This window comes from Opisthocomus hoazin, chromosome 4 (genome assembly GCF_030867145.1).
Source record: "Opisthocomus hoazin isolate bOpiHoa1 chromosome 4, bOpiHoa1.hap1, whole genome shotgun sequence".
Lineage (NCBI taxonomy): Eukaryota > Metazoa > Chordata > Aves > Opisthocomiformes > Opisthocomidae > Opisthocomus > Opisthocomus hoazin.
In genome coordinates, this window is record NC_134417.1 from 61,597,060 (window position 1) to 61,616,584 (window position 19,525).

At 41.1% G+C, this 19,525-nt stretch overlaps 1 protein-coding gene across 3 annotated transcripts in view; it reads left to right on the forward strand.

Moving 5' to 3' along the window:
• Window positions 1-7,869: 7,869 nt before the first annotated feature.
• Window positions 7,870-19,525, forward strand: part of CRPPA (CDP-L-ribitol pyrophosphorylase A) — a 123,389-nt gene continuing 111,733 nt past the window's right edge. For 2 of the 3 annotated variants that reach the window (XR_012763756.1, XM_075419227.1), the window contains exons 1-2: window positions 7,870-8,291; window positions 15,290-15,569. Coding sequence is in view for 2 of the 3 variants with exons in the window: in XM_075419227.1 (XP_075275342.1) it covers window positions 8,125-8,291; window positions 15,290-15,569 (447 nt within the window). In the remaining variant the exon portion in view is untranslated. Of the gene's footprint in view, window positions 8,292-8,440; window positions 8,876-15,289; window positions 15,570-19,525 lie in introns of those variants that run through there. The other variant, XM_075419228.1, reaches the window with a different exon arrangement.

Sequence of the window (19,525 nt, forward strand, 5' to 3'; positions counted from 1 at the left end):
TCTATGTGTACCATACAAATCCACAATGAATGCAAAGTCAAATTTTTGTGTTGGATAGTATCTTCTCTTACCTGCTGCAATTTCTGTGCCTGACGGTATAGCTAGGACCAGTCTTTATTTGTTAATTAAAAACTCACATGGATGGAATCCCTCCTACGGACCTTAGAGGTCTTTTCCAACCTTAATGATTCTATATGAACTCTGGCAAACTGAGGTCATCTATGTTCTTCAAACATAGGACTAATGAATAACATGCCTGGCATTCTAAGGGTAAGGACCATTATTAACACAACAAGAGATGCAGTAGCAATACTTTCAGTGTAGTAATAAATAGTAAAGCTTATACTCCTATTCATACCAAATCTGAAAGTTTTTATTGGTGTCATTTGATTATCTCCATCACTTTGTCTGGTGAACTGTTTCACATTCCATTACAAGCACTCTGAGACAGATAACACAGAATATAGGAAAGCAGTAAAACGTGGCATGATAATATGCACGTACCAAAAGTAAAACAAAGATTTAGAGCAGTGAAAATTCAACTTTATTACAAATCTAACTTCAGCTCTTACGTATTCTCTAATATTTCATTACGTCAATCTGTATCACTGGCATCTGTGGCTTAATACCACATATTTAACCAGTTCATAGACTATCTCTGCATTGAATTGTTTTGGGAAAAGGAAACTACCATTAGTCTTTGCTCACAGGTAACTGTTTCTCCAGTCATGATTGGACGCCTGTCAAAAAAAGAGTAAATCAAAGTAGTTGGTTTTGTTTTGTTTTGTTTTGTTTTGTTTTGTTTTGTTTTGTTTTACTGAGATGATAAGGCACTATCCTAACGGCTGGTGCCTGCTGTTAAGTCACAGTAAGTGTGGAAAACAGTCTCTGTGATTTCCACCACTCAACTTGCATGTCTTAATCTCTGTTAGGGTCACCATACAATGCACTCTGACAGTCAAACACCCCAAACAAAACTCCTATAAACCAGCACAATAAATGGTGACGTTAAAGCTAAGCAGATAGACCTACCCAACCTTGGCATTACCTAGAACCTACAAAGACCCTCCCAGAGCCAAGTGTTTAAGACTAGTCAATAATTCCTAAAGTAAAATTACCTGAGGCCTCCACCTCATCACCTACTTGCCAAAACACTCCCCAAAGCAGTAGACTTTCTTCAAGTCTTTAACCTTTCTGAATTTCACAAAAACTCCTGCAGTCAGGGACTCTCACTCCCATGAATTACTGGATTAGATACTATGGGGTAATTATCTTATCCTTAAATTCTTTTACTTTGTGTACAGAAAATACTCATTAGCTCTTGAAGTAACCTTCATATCCCAGAGAAATAGCCTAAAGCATTACTGAGTAGAGAATGGATAAACATTCCAGGGAGAAAATAACATTTTAGGGTGAAGCTTTAAAATGTGTGTCAAACACCAAATTAAATCTCTGTCCATTTTTTCTCTAGCACTTGCACAGAACATAAGCAAGATGCTTCCTCTGTGTATCAAGTATTCATAGACTTTAAAAGAAATGTATCTACCAGAGCCAAGTAAAACCATGCCAAAGGTGTGACATAAAACACACGATACAACAGGTGAAACTCAATATATGTTTTTCAACAATTATCTACAATGATGTGCAAGTATGAAAACACTCCATTCTGTTCAGAGACCACATTTCAGAGACCATTTGGAGCATTCATATTCTCTATTTACACTTCAACTCTTAACAAACTAAAAATCATGGAACATTCTACCTCGTTAACTAAAATTTACAGCTCGTTACACCATTTTGTCAAAAACCAAAACCATACATCAGAAATATTTTGCAGAACTGCGTATGAAGGCAATAGCACTTAGAATTTCCCTTAGAGATCTGATCTGTAGGTGATTCTATGCACATTGTGTATTAGGCATGGAAGCACTCTTTGCTATTTTATAGTAAACTACTTACATCATTTAAGTTATGCATGTGCATATCTCCCTTGCTGAATACGTGCTGGTTTGATCTCAGTTCCATGTAGCAACAGGAGCAAATCAACAACACAACACTTTATGTAAGTATTCCACACATTTATAGCATCTTTAATCCCAGAATCTCAGAACAAGAAATAACCCTTTGCAATCATATTTATAAAAACCATAAATACGAAAATATGCTAATATGAAATAAGGTAAGATTTCCCCAACAGTGTTAATTATGATTTGGAGAGAAAATAGCTTTGCCTTTTTTAACATTCCACTATCTAATATACTGCCTCAGGCTGTATGTTCCTTATGACATGATAGTGACTTGGGAACCACTGTCACCACAGAGCAAATTCTCTGAGGCAGCTGCTGTGCAACTAAGACTGGAACAGCAAAGATGCAAGTCAGTCCAAAAGCACTATGTGGAGGGTCGACTAGGTCTCAGCTGCAGGCAACAAGTAACAGATTGTGAAAAGCATGAAAGCAAACTGTCACATGATTATTTTTTCTAGTGATCAATCAGAACTGAAATAACATATCTGGAAACAAAATGCCTACCCATACCATGCTTTCTCAATCTTTTTTTCATATATAGATGTAGAAATTGTAATGATGCCGAAGACTTTGAGATCTTGTCTAAACTGCTATAAATAGCAATAGACATGCAAGATAAAACATGAAATACTGTCCTTTGGGGGACTTTTGAATGTCTTTAGATATGCAAAGAACTTGTGTCTGTCTCTGTAAACACTGACTTCACCAATCAGAGACAGTTATTGGTGATTTAAAGAAAGCCAAGACTGCTATCCTACTTGAACAGAAAAAATCTCTAAAGAGAACTGACATTCGACTTGCTTGCTTACAGCTCTGGATGTTCATTTAATGGCTTGCCACCACTGAAGTAGTAACTTACATGTCTGGATAAAATTAGTGAAATACAATCCTGCAAACACAAGGTTCTGGCTAAAAGCCTGCATCACTGCTCAGAATGCTGCAGATACTGTGTTAGCTGCAAGAATGTCTCTCAGTTTTTAAATATTTTTAGCTCTATGTTGTCTTCTATAGATCTTACATTTCCATACTAGGAGGTATTTTATTTATTTGTAATTTTGCTTTTACAATTCACTTTAATTTGCAAAATCTTCCTTGATTGCACGCATTTCCCTTTAAAACACACAATAGTGAACCTTGCTGCTGGTCAAGAAGAGGTAAATTAATCTTATTTTGCCTGCATTAAAACCAAAATGCTTCAAGAGCTCAGAAATGACTTTGAAAAGGGGACAATTTCTCAGTTAATATATACCACATCAGAAGACTCAATGTGATTTTTAATGAAGAAATATTACTCTTTTACTCATTTTTCACATACAACCTTTCAGTATAACTTAATATTCTCTGGAAACACTATGATGAGTTTCAGTCATCTAACAGATGGGATTTTTTTTTTCCAGCAGTTAACTTTTCAGGTGAATTTCACTTCTGTAATTTGATTCCTATTTGAATATATCTTCTTTCTTCAATAAAAAAAGAAGAAAAAAACACTTTTCTTTTCAAATATATGATTGGCATATTTACTGCATAATTGCAAACTACTACTGCAGTTTCAGATGTTATACCCCTGCATAGAAATGATGGATTAGCTTGCTCTTTACTTGCTTTGAGGCAAAAACGTTGCCTCTGTCCGTCTTTACCCAATTAAAACCTGTGTAAAATTGTTCTCCCAGTATGTGTGAATTTACTTTTCAGCCCACTTCAAATGTTTATATATGAGTATGCACATATACGCATAATAACCAAATTTAATATTAGATTCAATAAAAAATGCAAAATGGAATGGAACTGAAGTAAATTATGCATTCACAAAATACCACTGTGTTTCATTGTATGTTACTGTCAAGTAAATATTTAAAAGATGTAAAGCTGAAAATCCCAATTTTCGTAACTCATGCTAAGACACAGCATAAATTGATACTGATGTTATATATGCTTTTTCTTCCATGTCATTGTCTAAGAAAACAGAAAATAAAAGGAGAAATAGCAGTAACAAGCTTGGTCTGACCAAGACCCCAAGAATCTATACTGAAGGGCTTCTTGAAGAACTAACAGGTGCTATCAACACAAGACAAGATCTTTTGACTGTCCATAGGGACGGTGGAAAGCATGGAAACTTCTGACACACCTCACATTCAAGTGCAGCCAAAAGCAGCTTCCAAGTGGTGTCTGGCTGGATCATCAAATCTCACCACAAATACACAACATATTTGATGACATTGAAGTCTGCATCCATCAAAGTTATTATTAAACATACTTTCTTCTGGACAGATCAAGCCTTGTCAACCTAGCATAATAAGGAAAATGGGCTTCAGAACAAGAACAAAACTGATTTTGGCATGTTATACTCTTTCCTCTGTCTCTCGTCTTTTTATCCTTCACAGAAGAAATTCACATGCATGAAAGAAATTAAGTGGGGAAACACTGGCTGGGCAAGAGAGAAGGTACCAGGCACAACAGACTGCTGGAGAGGTGGAAGTAGCGCAAAACCATAATGTCAAGAAGGAAGGGGAAAATAGTTCTGAAGGTGGTGGTTGTGTTTGGGAACATCCTACTCACCTGCCCCTCAGAACCAATGCATAGTGTGAGTAGCCATGCAAACTAGAAAGACCTTATTTTACTTCTTAAAATAACGCAAACAAGAAAAAAGTCTGGAACATCAGCTACAACTGACTAGATTAATGTCTGTGCTCTTTACAAATGGAAGTATTAAGACCCGAGTCAGGAATTCAGAATGTCTCTTACACTGAAAAAAAGGAAAGAGTTGGAAGGACGCAAACATCCTGCCGTGAACATGTTTGTATAGAACTGCTGTAAGAAAAAGTCAGAGCAATGTAACCCAAGTAGTGATCCAAGATAATTGTAGATGCTGGAAATGCCTACCTTAAGATGAAAACTTCATTTTGGGCATCTGATAACACAGAACTAATGCTGAACGGGTAGCAATCTGCACAGAGTGGAAGAGTCAGGGCAAACTTGGAAGTCCTGAAAAGAGACAACAGATAAACCTGTGCCATCAGTCAGGAATTAGGTGTAGAGAAATACTTTCAAGGAAGCTATCAATACAGGCTGGGGGATGAAAGGATCGAGAGCAGCCCTGCTGAGAGGGACTTGGGGGTACTGACAGACGAAAGGCTGGACATGAGCCGGCAATGTGCGCTGGCAGCCCACAGGGCCAACTGTGTCCTGGGCTGCATCAAGGGAAGTGTGTCCAGCAGGTCGAGAGAGGTGACTCTGCCCCTCTACTCTGCTCTGGTGAGACCTCACCTGGAGTACTGCGTTCAGCTCTGGAGCCCTCAGCACAAGAAGGACATTGAACTGTTGGAGAGGGTCCAAAGGAGGGCTACAAAAATGATCCGAGGGCTGGAGCACCTCTCCTATGAGGACAGGCTGAGAGAGTTGGGCTTGTTCAGCCTGGAGAAGAGAAGGCTGCGGGGAGACCTGATTGCAGCATTTCAGTACTTAAAGGGAGCCTATAGGAAAGATGGGGACAATCTTTTTAGTAGAGACAGCAGTGACAAGACGAGGGGTAATGGTTTTAAACTAAAACAGGGTAGGTTTAGGCTAGATATAAGGAAGAAATTCTTTACAATGAGGGTGGTGAAACACTGGAACGGGTTGCCCAGAGAGGTAGTGGAGGCCCCATCCCTGGAAACATTCAAGACCAGGTTGGACAGGGCTCTGAGCAACCTGATCTAGTTAGTGGTGTCCCTGCCCGCTGCGGGGGTGTTGGACTAGATGACCTCTAGGGGTCCCTTCCAACCCAAAACTTTCTATGATTCTATGATTCTAAGACAAAATAGAAGACCCACTGAAAGGGAAAAGAAACAGGTAAACACAATTACTCAGCCAACAGATTTTCTAAAATAAATCCCACTAATAACAGTTTTGAAGACAAAGAGACCAACACTTGTTAGGAGGAAGGCTGTTCAACTTCTAGCTAACGCTTTCACTGGTGAAAAGGGTGTCCATTCCAGAAGTTCTTCAGTAATCTGTGTAACTACTCTGCCCCTTTTCACACACCGATTTTAATGCCCATGATAGTACACTTGTTCCTTACTGAAGCTTTTGGAGACATCAGAAGGCATATCTATATGTTTTCATTTGCCATGTTTTCCTTTTTTTGCCATCAGTCCCTCGCATGTTCCATTGCATGGTACTAGCTGATGTGGTTTCTGTTCATTTTCTTAACAGTGAAGACACCTCTACATGTAAAGTGCCTATGTCCTCCACTTACTGTCCAATTTTCCAGGACCTTCCTGCTATTGCAGGTATGAAGGATACCTGTGAACTCTGCCATTGCTAGCAGGAATCACTTCTGTCCTATTGTATGGCTCCTACTCATGATGCCTCTGCGATCCCAATATGATCATTTTACTCCAGTCCACAGCCAGCACTGGCAAAGCAGGCCAGCTGGGACGTAACAAACTTACTTCCACGCTGCTTTTTTGACCAGACCTACTCCTCAGAAAAGTCTCCATATGTCTTCTACTTTAGTTCCTCTTAACACAACTAAGAGAAACCCAAAAAGCTGTAAACGTTAGCTTCTCAAAGATAGAAAGAATAGATCAAAAAACCTTGCAGACTTTAAAGCCCCATGTCATTTAAGGACAGCCTGCCTATAAAACACCGATTTTTTTCCTAAAACTAATGTGAAAGATGACAGTGTTAGGGCCCTGAGGGAACCCACCTCCAAGGAGTTTAGCTGACTAAGTTAAGCAGTTTAGCTTGCTAAATCCAATGTCAGCTCTTCCGTTGATAGGAGCTGTTGTGAAGAAAGCTAGAAGCAAAGGCCTGACCTTTCTCTCCTCCCTTTCCCTTGTGAACTACTTTTAAGCAGAACCTTTCCTGGTGTCCCCTTACGTGGTGTGGTGCCTCCCTGACCTGCACCCACTGGCTCCATTTCCTGGCTTGCCCTGGGACCTGCCGCCTCCCTGAGACCTTGCGGGGCCATCACTGGACTGCACCTGACCCTGAGGGCCCGATCCTGACCCTGACCCATGCTTAGCACCCCCGGCTCCCGGTTGGCAGGTCTAGTGCTCTGGCCGCCTTGATACTGCGCCCCGCTCCTGGCTCCCCTTCGCTTTCGGAGCCCTCACTGCTACAAGCTCACAACAGCTCTTGTAGATTTGCAAGGCTATCTCTACAGCAAGATGTCCAAAACTTCCAGATGAGGACGGAGTGTAGCAATAATGTCTGAACACACCCAAGTTACAGCCTAAGACATACAGTGAAGCCAGACATATTAACCTGAGACGTATTTTGCTGATTACAAACGTGTGACCAGATGTCCGCCTCCTCGCCGGACCGCGCCTCCGGTACCGGTCCTGGGCCCTACGCCCTTTCCCATCCATCTGTCCCAGCTACTGCCCACAGTAATGCCGAAAAAGCAGCTGCAACACTCCAGCTCCCCTCAGCGAACCGACTGCTGCTACTTCACCCTCTCCCTCCCAGGACGAAAGGGCAACACACACCGGGTCTTGGCAGGCGTCCCCGGCCAGCCCTGCTGAGCAGTAGCCCTCTCACCACCGAGGCTCGCGGCGGGACGCAAGGCCACGCCTCGGCCCGCCTGCCCTGGGCTCCCTCAGCCCGGCCGTGCGCACCCCGCGGCTCCCGGCCCGGCCCGGCCCGGCCCGGCCCGGCCCAGCGGCGGGGACAGAGCGAGGCGGTGCCTCACGGCCACCACCCACCCCGGCTCGCCGCAGGTGGGAGCAGCCCGGCGCGCCCGCGCATGCGCCGTGGGGGATCACCCCCGCGCCGGGCATTTAAAGGGCCAGTGGCCGCTGTATCCCGCTTGCGGTGCCGTCTGGCTGCTGTCTCGTCCCAGGCGGGTGGGCGTCCCTTCCCGCTCCCGCCGGGGCCTTGGCGTGTGCCGCAGGGCTGTCCGGGCCCGCACGCCGTTGCGGGGCCCCGCGTAGCGCGGGGTGGGCGAGCACGGCCCGGTCCCCGCTGGGGGCAGTAAGGCGGGCGGGCGCTGGATTCTTTGGATCGCGGACCGCGCCGGCAAATAAAACACGCGCGCGGGCGGGCGGGCGGTTGCGCCGTGCCGGCCGCATTCCGGACCGCTGCGGGGCGGGGAGGGCGAGGAGCGGAGCTGCAGATGGAACCCAGCAGCCGGAGCCGCCGCGCCGGGCCCGCCGTTACGCCGGTGGCCGTGGTGCTGCCGGCGGGCGGGAGCGGGGAGCGCCTGGGTGGCGCCACCCCCAAGCAGTTCTGCGCCCTGCAGGGGAGGCCGCTCGTCAGCTACACGGTGCGGGCGATGGAGAGGTAACGAGGCCGGCGCCGCTCGGCTCCCCGCCCGCGCCCGGCGGGCCTTCCCCTCCGCCCTCGCCGCTTGAGGCCCGGCCGCCGGCGCTCGGCGCGCCCCCAGTGCCCGGAAGGCCGCCGGCAGCCGTCCTCGCCTCAGGCACTGGGCGCCCAGGCCCGGCCGCCCCTCGGAGGGCTCGGCTGTGCGTTTCGGTGGGCTCTTCTTCCCTCGCCGCCCAGTCGGAGTGGGCGACAAGCGGCGGGGAGCGCCAGGGCCGGGCGCAGACCGGAGGCGCGCTGGGCTGTGGCTGGGCGGGCTCAGTCCCGGGCGCCCTGCCCCGCCCCGGGCTGCTCTCCTCGCTCCCCAGCGCTGCTCTCCCGATTTCCATCGCTGCTGGAGGTCCGCGCCAGGCCCCCAGCCGCGGAGCTGGAGGGTTCCTGTAGCTGCAGCGGGTGGCGTGGTGAGCTACGAGCCTGCCGTAGCCTTTGGAGGCAGCCACGGTGCTGTCCAGAGGCCTTGGAAAAAGACCCCTATTCTACCATAGCCGTTGGAGATGGTGTTCAGAAAATGTGCACGTGTGACACTTCAGGACCATGTTTAGCAGGTGTGGTGGTGTTGGGTTGGCGGTTGGACTTGATGATCTTACAGGTCTGTTCCAACTTTAATGATGCTATGAGATGGCCTTAGTAGTGTCCAGAGGCTTCAAAAAAAGGATCTGCTCTTCATAGCGGGCCGAAGTCAGTGGTCTACAGAGCTGCACTGCACTTCACCGTTACAGCCTGCGATGGAACACCCTGCCTCAGCAGGAAGCTGAAGTGCCCCTGGGCAGCTACTGGGCTAGAAACCGATAGCTCACATAGTGTGAGGCTGCATGCGCAGCTTTTCTTTGTTTACGTTGGAGCAAAGAATTTAAGTAATGGGATATCTTAGCAGTCAAGTTTTTTCTTTTTGTAAGACCGTTGAGTTCAAGGCATGTGACTGACACTTAATATATTATTGTCAAATGTTAACATAATGTAGGTCTTGTATCTAGTGTCACTTGAAACAGCGCAGGTAGGAGTGGAGTGTCAGATGTATTCTGGATCTTTTGCAGTAACTTGTAGAAAAACAAACCTTTAGATATTAGAGAGAATAAACAGGGAGGAGTGGAGGGTGGTGAAAAGAAATGGAATTGCCAGCATCTCCCAGAGTTCTTAACTCATGGAAACTTGTACAACATCAATATTGGGACTCTTTTTCCATTCCCACCCAGTGAGGCTTCCCTCAGGTCACTTCTTACTTTGTGAAAGAAATACTGCTTATTTTCTCTATTTAATTTTCAACGGCAGCCAGTCACAAAGCTAAACACATCAGTAAGCAAAACCTCCAATCCAAAGCTTGCCACAGCTGTGATTTCTGCCAAAATGTCATGGGAATAATGATATCCTCACTCAGTGTATTGGCGACCTGGAATAGAGAACAGTGAGGTTTTGTGATGGAGATGATATTCACAAGGAAAATAAAACATTATTCTTTAAAAAAAAATTCATTTTTGCTGCCAATAAGCTCTGGAAAAATGTAACAGTTCTTTTAGCAACAGTGTTATATTTATGTCCTAAAGCTGCAAAAAATTAGAAGGTTGAATTCTAATTGTATAGTCCAACCAGGTGCATGATCCCAAGTTGATTGTGAACCTGGTGCTTTCGCTTAAGTTTAGGAGTGCAGTAACTGCTGCCAATGCTCTCACCGGCAGAGCTTTCTGTCATCTCTGTACTGAATTGGAGTGTTGGCTGGTATGTGTGTGTATGGGGAGTTGGGAACAGATGTACTCGAAAGCTCGGAATGGTGTTCATTTTCATCTCATCACTTTGTCTCTGAAACTGCAAAGGAGGTACCTTGTTCTTACTTTGTGTGAACGTACATGCAAAAGTGTCGTATTAAGGAACTGGAGTTTGTCACATCATGTGTCACACAGAAGTGGCAGATTTTCTGTGTTGATACAATCTTCTGATGTCTATTAATTATCTGTTGTAATCGAATGAATCATTGACTCAGCCTGTAATAACTTCTCTTGGACTGTTATCTCAGCTACTGCAGCTATTTTTGAGGTTTTTTTTTAACCTGGAAAAAACGTAACAACATATGGACAGAAATACGTGAGCAAACCAAAATTTGGAGCTGCTTTGCATGTGCTTTTTAAAAATGAGGAAAAAAAGGGTTTTTACACTGTTCAGCTGAAAGTAGTGAGAATCTTAAATATTGATGCAGAAAAACTGGCAGACAAGAGCAGACATGAATGAATAAGCTGTGTGTCCTGTTGCATAAGATGACAGCATGTAGAACGCTGGCCTGCCGATAATAATCAAAGTTGATGCCCTTAGGAAGAGGAGGTGAGGAAAAAATACAGTGAGGAGAAATGATTTTTTTTATTGCCAGTACAGTGGCGCTGATAGGAAGGTCAGGTCCTGTCTTGGGGGTAAAACTGAAGTGTGTTAGAGAACTTACATGTCTGTTTTCCCCATAGGATTTATTTCTGCTTTTGTTGAACTATGCAAGGCTTTTACATCAAGTTCAACAGAACTAAAATTGCATTTCTCCTTTTTGCTTCCATACAAACTAGTAGGGTTCTTCCTTCATTTTAAATTTGTTTGTGTATGTTTGTTTGGAATAGAACCTTTCCAGTTCCTTTTCTGAAACAGGGAGGAATCTCAGCTTTGTATGCACGTGTGCACACATATTTTACTAAAGCTACAGAAAAGAAAATAGGCTAAGGTAAAGGCTGATTTTTAAAATCATTGTGGGACAAATAAGCTGCTCCTGTGCTTGCTGTGTTCCTATTTCACCAGTTGTTGAAAGTACAGTGAGAAGTTATGAAAGAGGAAAGCAGAGTTAATATTTGCTGATATTTACTGGCAGAATATTTTTCTATAAAGGTTTCAGACAGCTTTGTTTACTTTGTTTACTGTAAGGTAGTCTCTTAAAACAGGTAGCCTGATACCAAAAAAAGTCACCTGGGGGAAGCTTCCAAAGAATCGCCTCTTCGGAAGTGTTTTGTGTAGTTTATTTTTTTTCTGTGTTGGCTGGTGCATGCTAACTGGCTCTACAGGTCGCACAATTACAGTTTTGTTAAATGTATCTATTGTGATCTTTTTGTCCAGTTATCATTAAATTATTCTTGAAATTGCTTATGAGCTAAAAATAATCATAGCAAACATCCAGTTGTTTTAACTTAATAAAGGTATCTTTTGTTATCTTGTCTGACTAATATGGAACACTTTCAGGAAAAAATGCATGGCTTCTGTACATGAGATGCTCAAAACTTCCGTAATGTGCCTGTGAAACTTTCAAACTTAAAAGTTCCCTGCTTCCATTTTTGTACTGTGAAAGATACATACGAATTCATATATATTTTCGTATATCAATAAAGGCATAACAAAGCTGTTACAGAGCAAAAGGATGTTATGCTTGCATTCCATGAATGCATTTTGTTCTTGACAGTTCTTTTTTTCATTTGGTTCTTGAATAGTAAGATCAGTAAAAGTAATATAATGATGTATCTAGTGCCTCTGAAGAGTTTCTGTGGCAGTGAAAGATCATATCTTACACTACGAAAGCCCTCTCAGCAGTGACTGCCTGATTCTGACCTTGTTTTGTTGACATAACTGATGATTTCAGTAGGTTGTGTGTTAGATAGCTCTTACTGGTCTGAGTAAGAGTTGCAAGAAACTAAGTGTGAGAACTTAAGCCTTATGTCAGATTTCGGGCTCAGCACTGGTTTATATGTCAGTGTACTGGTTGAGGGTTAAGCCTCAGTCACATTTGTACCTGAGCATGCCGTTCAGGTGATACAGTCTCAGAGCATAACTCATTGATTGTTTAATTTCCTCCACAGTCTGTGTTGTGAAGTCATGTAATAGCTTAATATGTTGCTGAGTTAATGAGCTCCTTCACTTTCAAGTCTAGCTCAGCTAATATAAATGTATGTACTTTTGTTTGAAATTTAATGAAACAATACTGTTTTCTGCTAGGCAGCTGGTCCGTCTGTCTGTAGGTGACGAGGAGGACAGACACAGGAAACAAACATATGGTCCTTTTCTGCCTCATTGTTTTCCTTCTGCTAATACTGAGGTCCTCCGAGGGCCGTTGTAAAGTGGTTATAACTGGGGTCGTTACTTTTGTTTCATTTGATCAGACCTGATTTTTCCACTTTAGAACTACAGCCTATGTTGTATGGAAGCACTAGAGTTCTATATTTAGGGTTGTGAAAGCACGTTGGGGTACAGTATCCCAATCTTTCTCATGCCTTGTGCTGATTCTTTCTGAAGCTTGCATTATCTTGATCGAATATTACTGTTACAAAATGGAAAGTGTGTTTACTATTTTTAAACTGGTTTTTGGACAGGTCCTGAGCTTTTCTTACTATTTTAGTATGAAATCTTTTTCTGAAGAAAAGGGTGTGACAAATTGAAGGAGGAAAAAAAAATCCATTTACTGCCAGATTAATTGTATACTGATACCTTTCTACTTTGAACATTTCCATAAGCGGATCTTTAAAAGATTAAGCACCTGTGTGGTGCACAGTTCTCGTTTGTGAGAATTTGTATCATGTTTTACTGAATCAGTACTTTTCATGAGTTTTGGTGGGACACGTTAGGGTTCAAAGCCTGAACTGTTCTTGTACCTAATCAATCTAGAGGATACCTTTGTACTCTTACATGAATAGGTTGCATCTCTAAGTCCCAGCTCTAATTATGGAACATTAGTCCAGAATTAGTTTAAGCAGGACATACTCAAGTTTATGAATGTGTTTATCCAGACACAGGGTGGAGCTGTGACCGCATCCTGTCACTTTTTGGTGTAGTGTACCGCTGGAGGCCTTGAGCCATTCCACCCCCCTGAGCAGAGATTTATCATAGGCTGACCAGTACTTCTGTTTTCTTCCCTGCTTCTCAGAAGATGCTGTGTTGCCTCATAATCTGTTTCATTTGACTCCAGAATGGGAAATGTCAGTGCCCTTCTTACACAGTCACGAGTGAATGTGCAGACTGTCCACTGTTTCTGGGAACTGTGTAAGGCTATAGTCTTTCTGCAAATAGATGTGCAGACCTCTTGTTCTCATTTGGTGTGAAATATCTCTTCCTGAATTTTGCTTTATTTAAATGGCTGGCTGTCAATATTCAAAAGAGGAACCGAGATGAATCCGATTAGTTTGCCCTAGTTCTGAGTTGAAGTCATGCAGAGGTGCTAAGTTTTGTGGCTAAATGTAAGACTATGCCAGGATTCATTTGAGAGATTTGAAAACCTTTTGATGAACCTGTGGTGAGTGACAAGTTGAAATGGAACTTGAAACCATATGACTTCAGATTTTACATGTGAATAACTTCAATACTTAAAAAAATGCTGAGAATATGTTGGTTTGGCTGTGTTTTCTGCTTTTGTTAATAATAAAAGGAACATAAGGACAAAGATTTTTCTTTTGAAGAATGCTAATAGCACTTCCATTTATTTTATTTTTAATAGCTATTTAAAATTCATTGAAATAATTTTCCAAGAGTCCTATTATTTACAAAAAAACATACAGAAGGTGGAAGATGCTCTGCTGTTTCACATAGTTCTAGAGGAGTGGTTTGTGTCACAGATGACTTGGCTTTTGGAGTAAGGACAGTTCCTAGGCAATGCCTTCTCATATGTTATTGCAGAAACGAATACCTTGAGCCTCTGTATTACTGAACTGTAAATTTCTTCCTCTTATTTTGCTAACTGAAAGTATTTAGTACTGTAGTCCATCTTGTGTCTGCAAAATTAGTTTCAATAGCTTTACCAGTTTTAGTTGAGAGAATATACCATACTTATTTCTCTTCCTAGTTGAATGTGCAGGCTACACATGAGTAATTTTACTGTAGTAAATTGTTTTTATAATCATTGCTCATCTGATGAGTTTCTTGTCTGTCATGCTAAAAAATCATCCTGTCATCTGTGGAGACACAGAAAGGAGATAAAACAATTTAAAATCCTTTTTTTTCTGTTATCTCCATAGCATTTTGGAAAAAAGTCACTCAAGTAGCTGGATTTGAATTATGGTATTTCCATTATTTTGAAGCACTGTGTGCCACATGTGACTATAATTTGTATTCCTAGGTCCTTTAACACAAGTATGACTTCAGCCTAACTTCAGTTGTGACTGGTTTTAATCTTGTGGGTTGTGGGTCACTCCCCCCCGACACCACCCCTCAATTGTAGAGTTAGGCTGAAGCCAGCAGTAGAAACTTGAAGTTCTCTAAAAATGTGCTTTTTGTATTATGGTGATTTTGCCTAGCATAGCTATGTTTTTACACTTTGCTAGCTTCCTAGAACAGAAACCTTTGTGTGTGTGTGTATATATATATTTTTTTTTTTCAAACTACCAGTATAATGTTTCCTGTCAATATTCAGGTGTCACAGTTTAGATTCATTAGCAATCTGTCAATTACTACTCATGCCTGTCTTGATAGTGATCTTTGTTTTCTTTGTTTCAGAGTTTTTCTTGTTCCTCTTATTCGCTTTTACACAGTGTACTGCACAGTAGAACATGGAGTATTCCAGGTCCTAGGATTTACCAATTTACTGGAGACTGAATTTAGAGAAAGCTAAAATAACAGACTGTAGCTAATTGATTTAGAAGTTATGTTTGAAGCTAGGAATGAGGCTGAAGTAAGAAATGTTTTGAAGGCTTTTTGAAGGATTATCAGAAGTGCTTTTGGTTTTTTTTTGGTTTTTTTTTTTTTTTTTCTCCTGTGCAAACTGGTTGTTGGAAGCAAGTCCGTTCCCAGAATTCCGGTTACTTTGGTTGACATCCATGCATCAGCAGAGATTCTCTCGTGTAGCGCTCTTTTAGGGGTGGAGTGCTAATACACACACAAAAACCATGGACTTGAGTATATTGAGAGATGCTGTATTTAGCCATCTTGAATTTTTTTTTATATTACTTAATTTGGATATATCTGTACTTTTATTTAGTCATTCATGTCTACTTTCTTTGGTTTTGTACTTTTTTTTGTAGGATAAGTTGGATATCTGACATTATTGTGGTGGTCTCTCCTGAAAATATTGAAACAATGAAGTCTATCGTTGAAAAATACGGCCACAAAAGAGTTATGGTAGTAAAAGGTGGAATAACTCGTCACCGGTCAATTTTCAATGGACTGAAAGTATTTTCAGAGAATGAATTTTCCAACCATCTGCTCCAGAAACCAGAAGTCGTGATTATCCATGATGCTGTGAGGCCATTTGTTGAAGAAGATATTCTTTCAAAAGTGGTCATGGCTGCCAAAGAACATGGGGTATGTACTGTACAGCAATGCAACTCTGCTATGTTATTTATACTGTACAGTGTAAAATCATGATTGATAAATAAGGATTTTTCTAGCAATTGTATTAATGTATTATGTTGATTTTTAAGTAGAACAGATTCAGAATCCCTGTTATGCAGAGAGGTTGGATGGGGGAGGGAGAGATTTTTAAATGCCACAGGTGTTAATTGCGATGAGGAATAATTGTTGCCGTAGAGATTATCAGTAAGATACCGAATTAATCAGCAATTTGTTAGTTGAAAAATAGATTACGTAATGATAGTTTACCTTTCTTCCATGCAGAATTCTCACCTAATGCTAGAGTAGTTCAGTTAGTGATTATTAATAATAGCCAAAGAGAGTACTGCATTGGTTGAGTTGCAAACTTCATGTGTTTACATCTCAAACTTATATGAAAATTGTGAATAAGTGGCAAGAGAGCTAAATATCTTGAGCTTCTTACCAGCAGGCCTGTACTTTTTTAGATTGGATTAATGTGAAATAGCAGCAAAATAGAAACTCTACTCTATAGTTTTCAGTGATACAGAACATAAGTTTCCAGTCATTAAAACTTAAATTCCGTTAGGTCAAAAACCTTGTTAAAATTCTTTCTCATACAGCACAAAATAACTTTCTGGAATTGATTCTCTGCCAAAGACTTTAAAATAAATCCCCTTTGTAAATCTGTTTTAAATGTGATTCTTTGAGACAAGAGTGGAGTTAATTGTACTGATGTTGAGTTGAAATGAGAGTAACTGTTTTCTGAATGTGTGTTTAGGTGTCTTTGCGTGTTACGGTAGGTATATCATATTTCATTTGTCGTGTTTAAGTTTTTTAACTTGTTCACTTTTTCTGGAAACGTGTGATTTTAATGTAATATTTTTTCCTGGTTTTCTTTTTAATTCGGTGTAAGACATTTTCAGTAAAGCAGTAGGGAACCAAGGCAATCTGCATTGACATTCTCAAGGCAGTTTAGTCCATCTGAACTTCTGACTACTGGTAAATATTTCCTTACCTAGATCACTGAAGTAACATTTGATCTCAAAAAGGTGATATTACACCTTTGTTGTAGTCTTTTCCCTTGTATAGTGTCTGTCTGAAATATGCGTGGTATTTATTTGGTCTCTGTTGGCTTAGATCCACTGAATTCAGTGAGGCTAGGCCATCAGAGAACTGGACTGCACGAGCTGTTAGCTACTGATATTACCCGACAAAGCAATTGAGTTAAGGAACATGAGAACAACTTTATTTTCTGTAACAAACTGGAAAAGCTTCCTGCTGGAGAGAGGTGGCTAATCTTCGCTTGAAAACTGCAGAATTCTGAAGAACTGAATGACTGGAAAGCTAAGACTCTTTTCTCAAAACTGACATGCATGGTTTTGAATATCAGAGAAAATTTGATTGAGAGAAGCTATCACCTTTAGTTCTTTCTCTAGCCGAATTCTTTGCATATCTAAAAGGGAGTCAGTTCTTCAGTCTTTCAGTACAAAAAGTAATTACTTCCTTTTTGCATTATGTAGAAAGGTACAAAACCTGGTAGGAACAGCATATTAAATCACTAGTGTAATAGGGGTAATGCTCTATTGTTGTTCATCTGCATACCATATAGATAGCATAATTATGAGAAGCTTAAATGTTCTCTAAAATGGCAATTGATCAAGTAAGTTACTGCACTTCTAGCTGCCAATTGTCAGACAAATAAACTGCTTTATTACACTTACTAATCAGTTTGTTATTTGCCTGTAGGAATCAAAATGTGCACCTTATCCAGAACTAATAAATTATGTCTGAAATGCCCCAAACAATCTCTTGATTATGTGAAAATATTACTTTGTAACCAATTAAATTCCATTTATGTTTTTGGGGTAATTTTGTAATTAAAATTACATGTTTCTAGAAACAAATTCTTTATTGCTAGTAAAAGTTGGGAAAAGTGGAAGCTTCAGAAGGCATCAGTCCAAAGCCTCTAGCAATATCTCATTGCCAACATTGCATTTTAAACAACATAACTAAGAAGAAAAATGCTTACAAGAAAAAAAATATCAGGAAGGAGGGGGTGAACTTGTCAGTTGTGCTACTGAGAAAAAAAAAAAGGGACACAGTGTCAAAGACTCTTTGTGGTTGCCATAAACTGGGTTTGAAAGTATATTTTATGTCTTTGAAAGGACTGAATCAAAATGGCATTCTTAAAAGCTGGTTTCTGGAAACTGTCTGACATCATTACTTTATTCTCAGCTTTAGCAAGGTTCTGAGCAAAGCATACATGCCAATACAGATGTACAGTGCTACTCAGTCTCATGGACTCTTATTCACATACACAATCGGTCAAAACAATACCCCCAGACAGAAAGCACTACATATTATGCTCAGTCTGTTCCTGTCTCTGGATTTAGTTAGACTCAGTGCTGCGCTTATCAGTCTTACTGCGTTGGAAGGCTGGAGCAGAAAACATGCACCCGTACACATGCTGTTCCTTCACCCAGTTAGATAGCAAAATAAAATGCTTGATGTATGAATGTGGAGTTGCATTAGCAAAATATGGTGGATGGCTAACCAAAAACCATCTCTCTTTCTCCACTGAAGTTGAAGGAGGGCTTAAGTGGATAAACAGGCTGATCTGGTATGGTATGCTTGAATGGGGATGGCAATGCTGGAGCAGTTCTGCTCCCTCTGTCCATTCTTTATTGTTTTTCTCTTAGAAGCAATTATCTTTTTCTGTTTTCTTATTATCTCCTCTGTCCTTACTAGATTCAAAATGAAGGCTATAATTTTAATTAAAAACAAAGTCACTTTTATGCTTTTTGGGAACCTTAAGAGCATGTTGGCCCACTGCCTGTCATTCCTTGCCACAATATTATTATCTTACCGTGTGAATTTGCCATAGCGCAAAAATATGGGCTGATATTATACACCCATTCAAGTTCTCCAAACTTAAGCATTTGTCCTTTAGCAAATTTAATAATTGCATCAGTAGTTAATATAAGCAGTTACACTTCTTCGTTTGTTTTAGAAAAACAGCAATTTTGACAGTCTGATGAGTATGTAATATTTCTCTAACCTGCTACAGGGTTAATGGAAAGTTGTTGCCCTATGTATGTTTTAAAAAATATGTGGAGACTCTGGAGATACTGTAGTTTTGAGACATGCTTTAGGGTAATTTCAGTACTTGGTATTTGAAGAAACATTAGAGTTGAATAATGGAAGAGAGATTATGGTTATTAAATACGCAGAGGATACCAAGCAGGGAGGATCTGCAAGCACTTTAGAGGACAGTATTAGAATGTAAAATGGTCTTGACAAATTGGAGAAATGGAATATTTTACACGTGATCTTTGTCCTCTTTGTTATACTCAGACTGATTTTAGCCGGCTGTAAAGGCTGCATCAGTAACAGACCATTTTTGATTCATATTTATACGCTGGGTCATCTGAAGTTGTCCTGTGCCTGTGTTCTCAGAGGTTCTGCTTTCATTGTATGCTTGATACTTTGAGGGGCTTCTGCTGTCCTGTCAGACACTGTGCAAAAGCAGAATCAAGAACTGATGACATACTACAATCTTGACCTGATTTTTATTCCACTGATGGAGTGAGTTCTGTAGTTTGGGAGACGCTGACTTATGCCAATGTATGAGTAAATTTGAAGAACTACATCATTGTGAAGATCAGAATCTGTTCAGTAGCCCTGAAACTTTTCTGAATGTGTGAAGAAATCAAGTGTGGTTTTGCTACTGTACAAAAAACAGTTACGCAATGCATTACTCTTTTTTCAACTCTGTAGTAATGGATAACTATCAGAAACGTACTGATATTTCCATAGTTTGTGGCATTATCGGTCCTGTAAGAAGTTATCAGCCAAGTAGTTAGTTGTTTTCTGTGTTGAATGGAGAACTAATGTGTTGTTAGCAAATACTTGAGGTCTTTGTCCTAACAAGATGTAGTGTTTGGTGG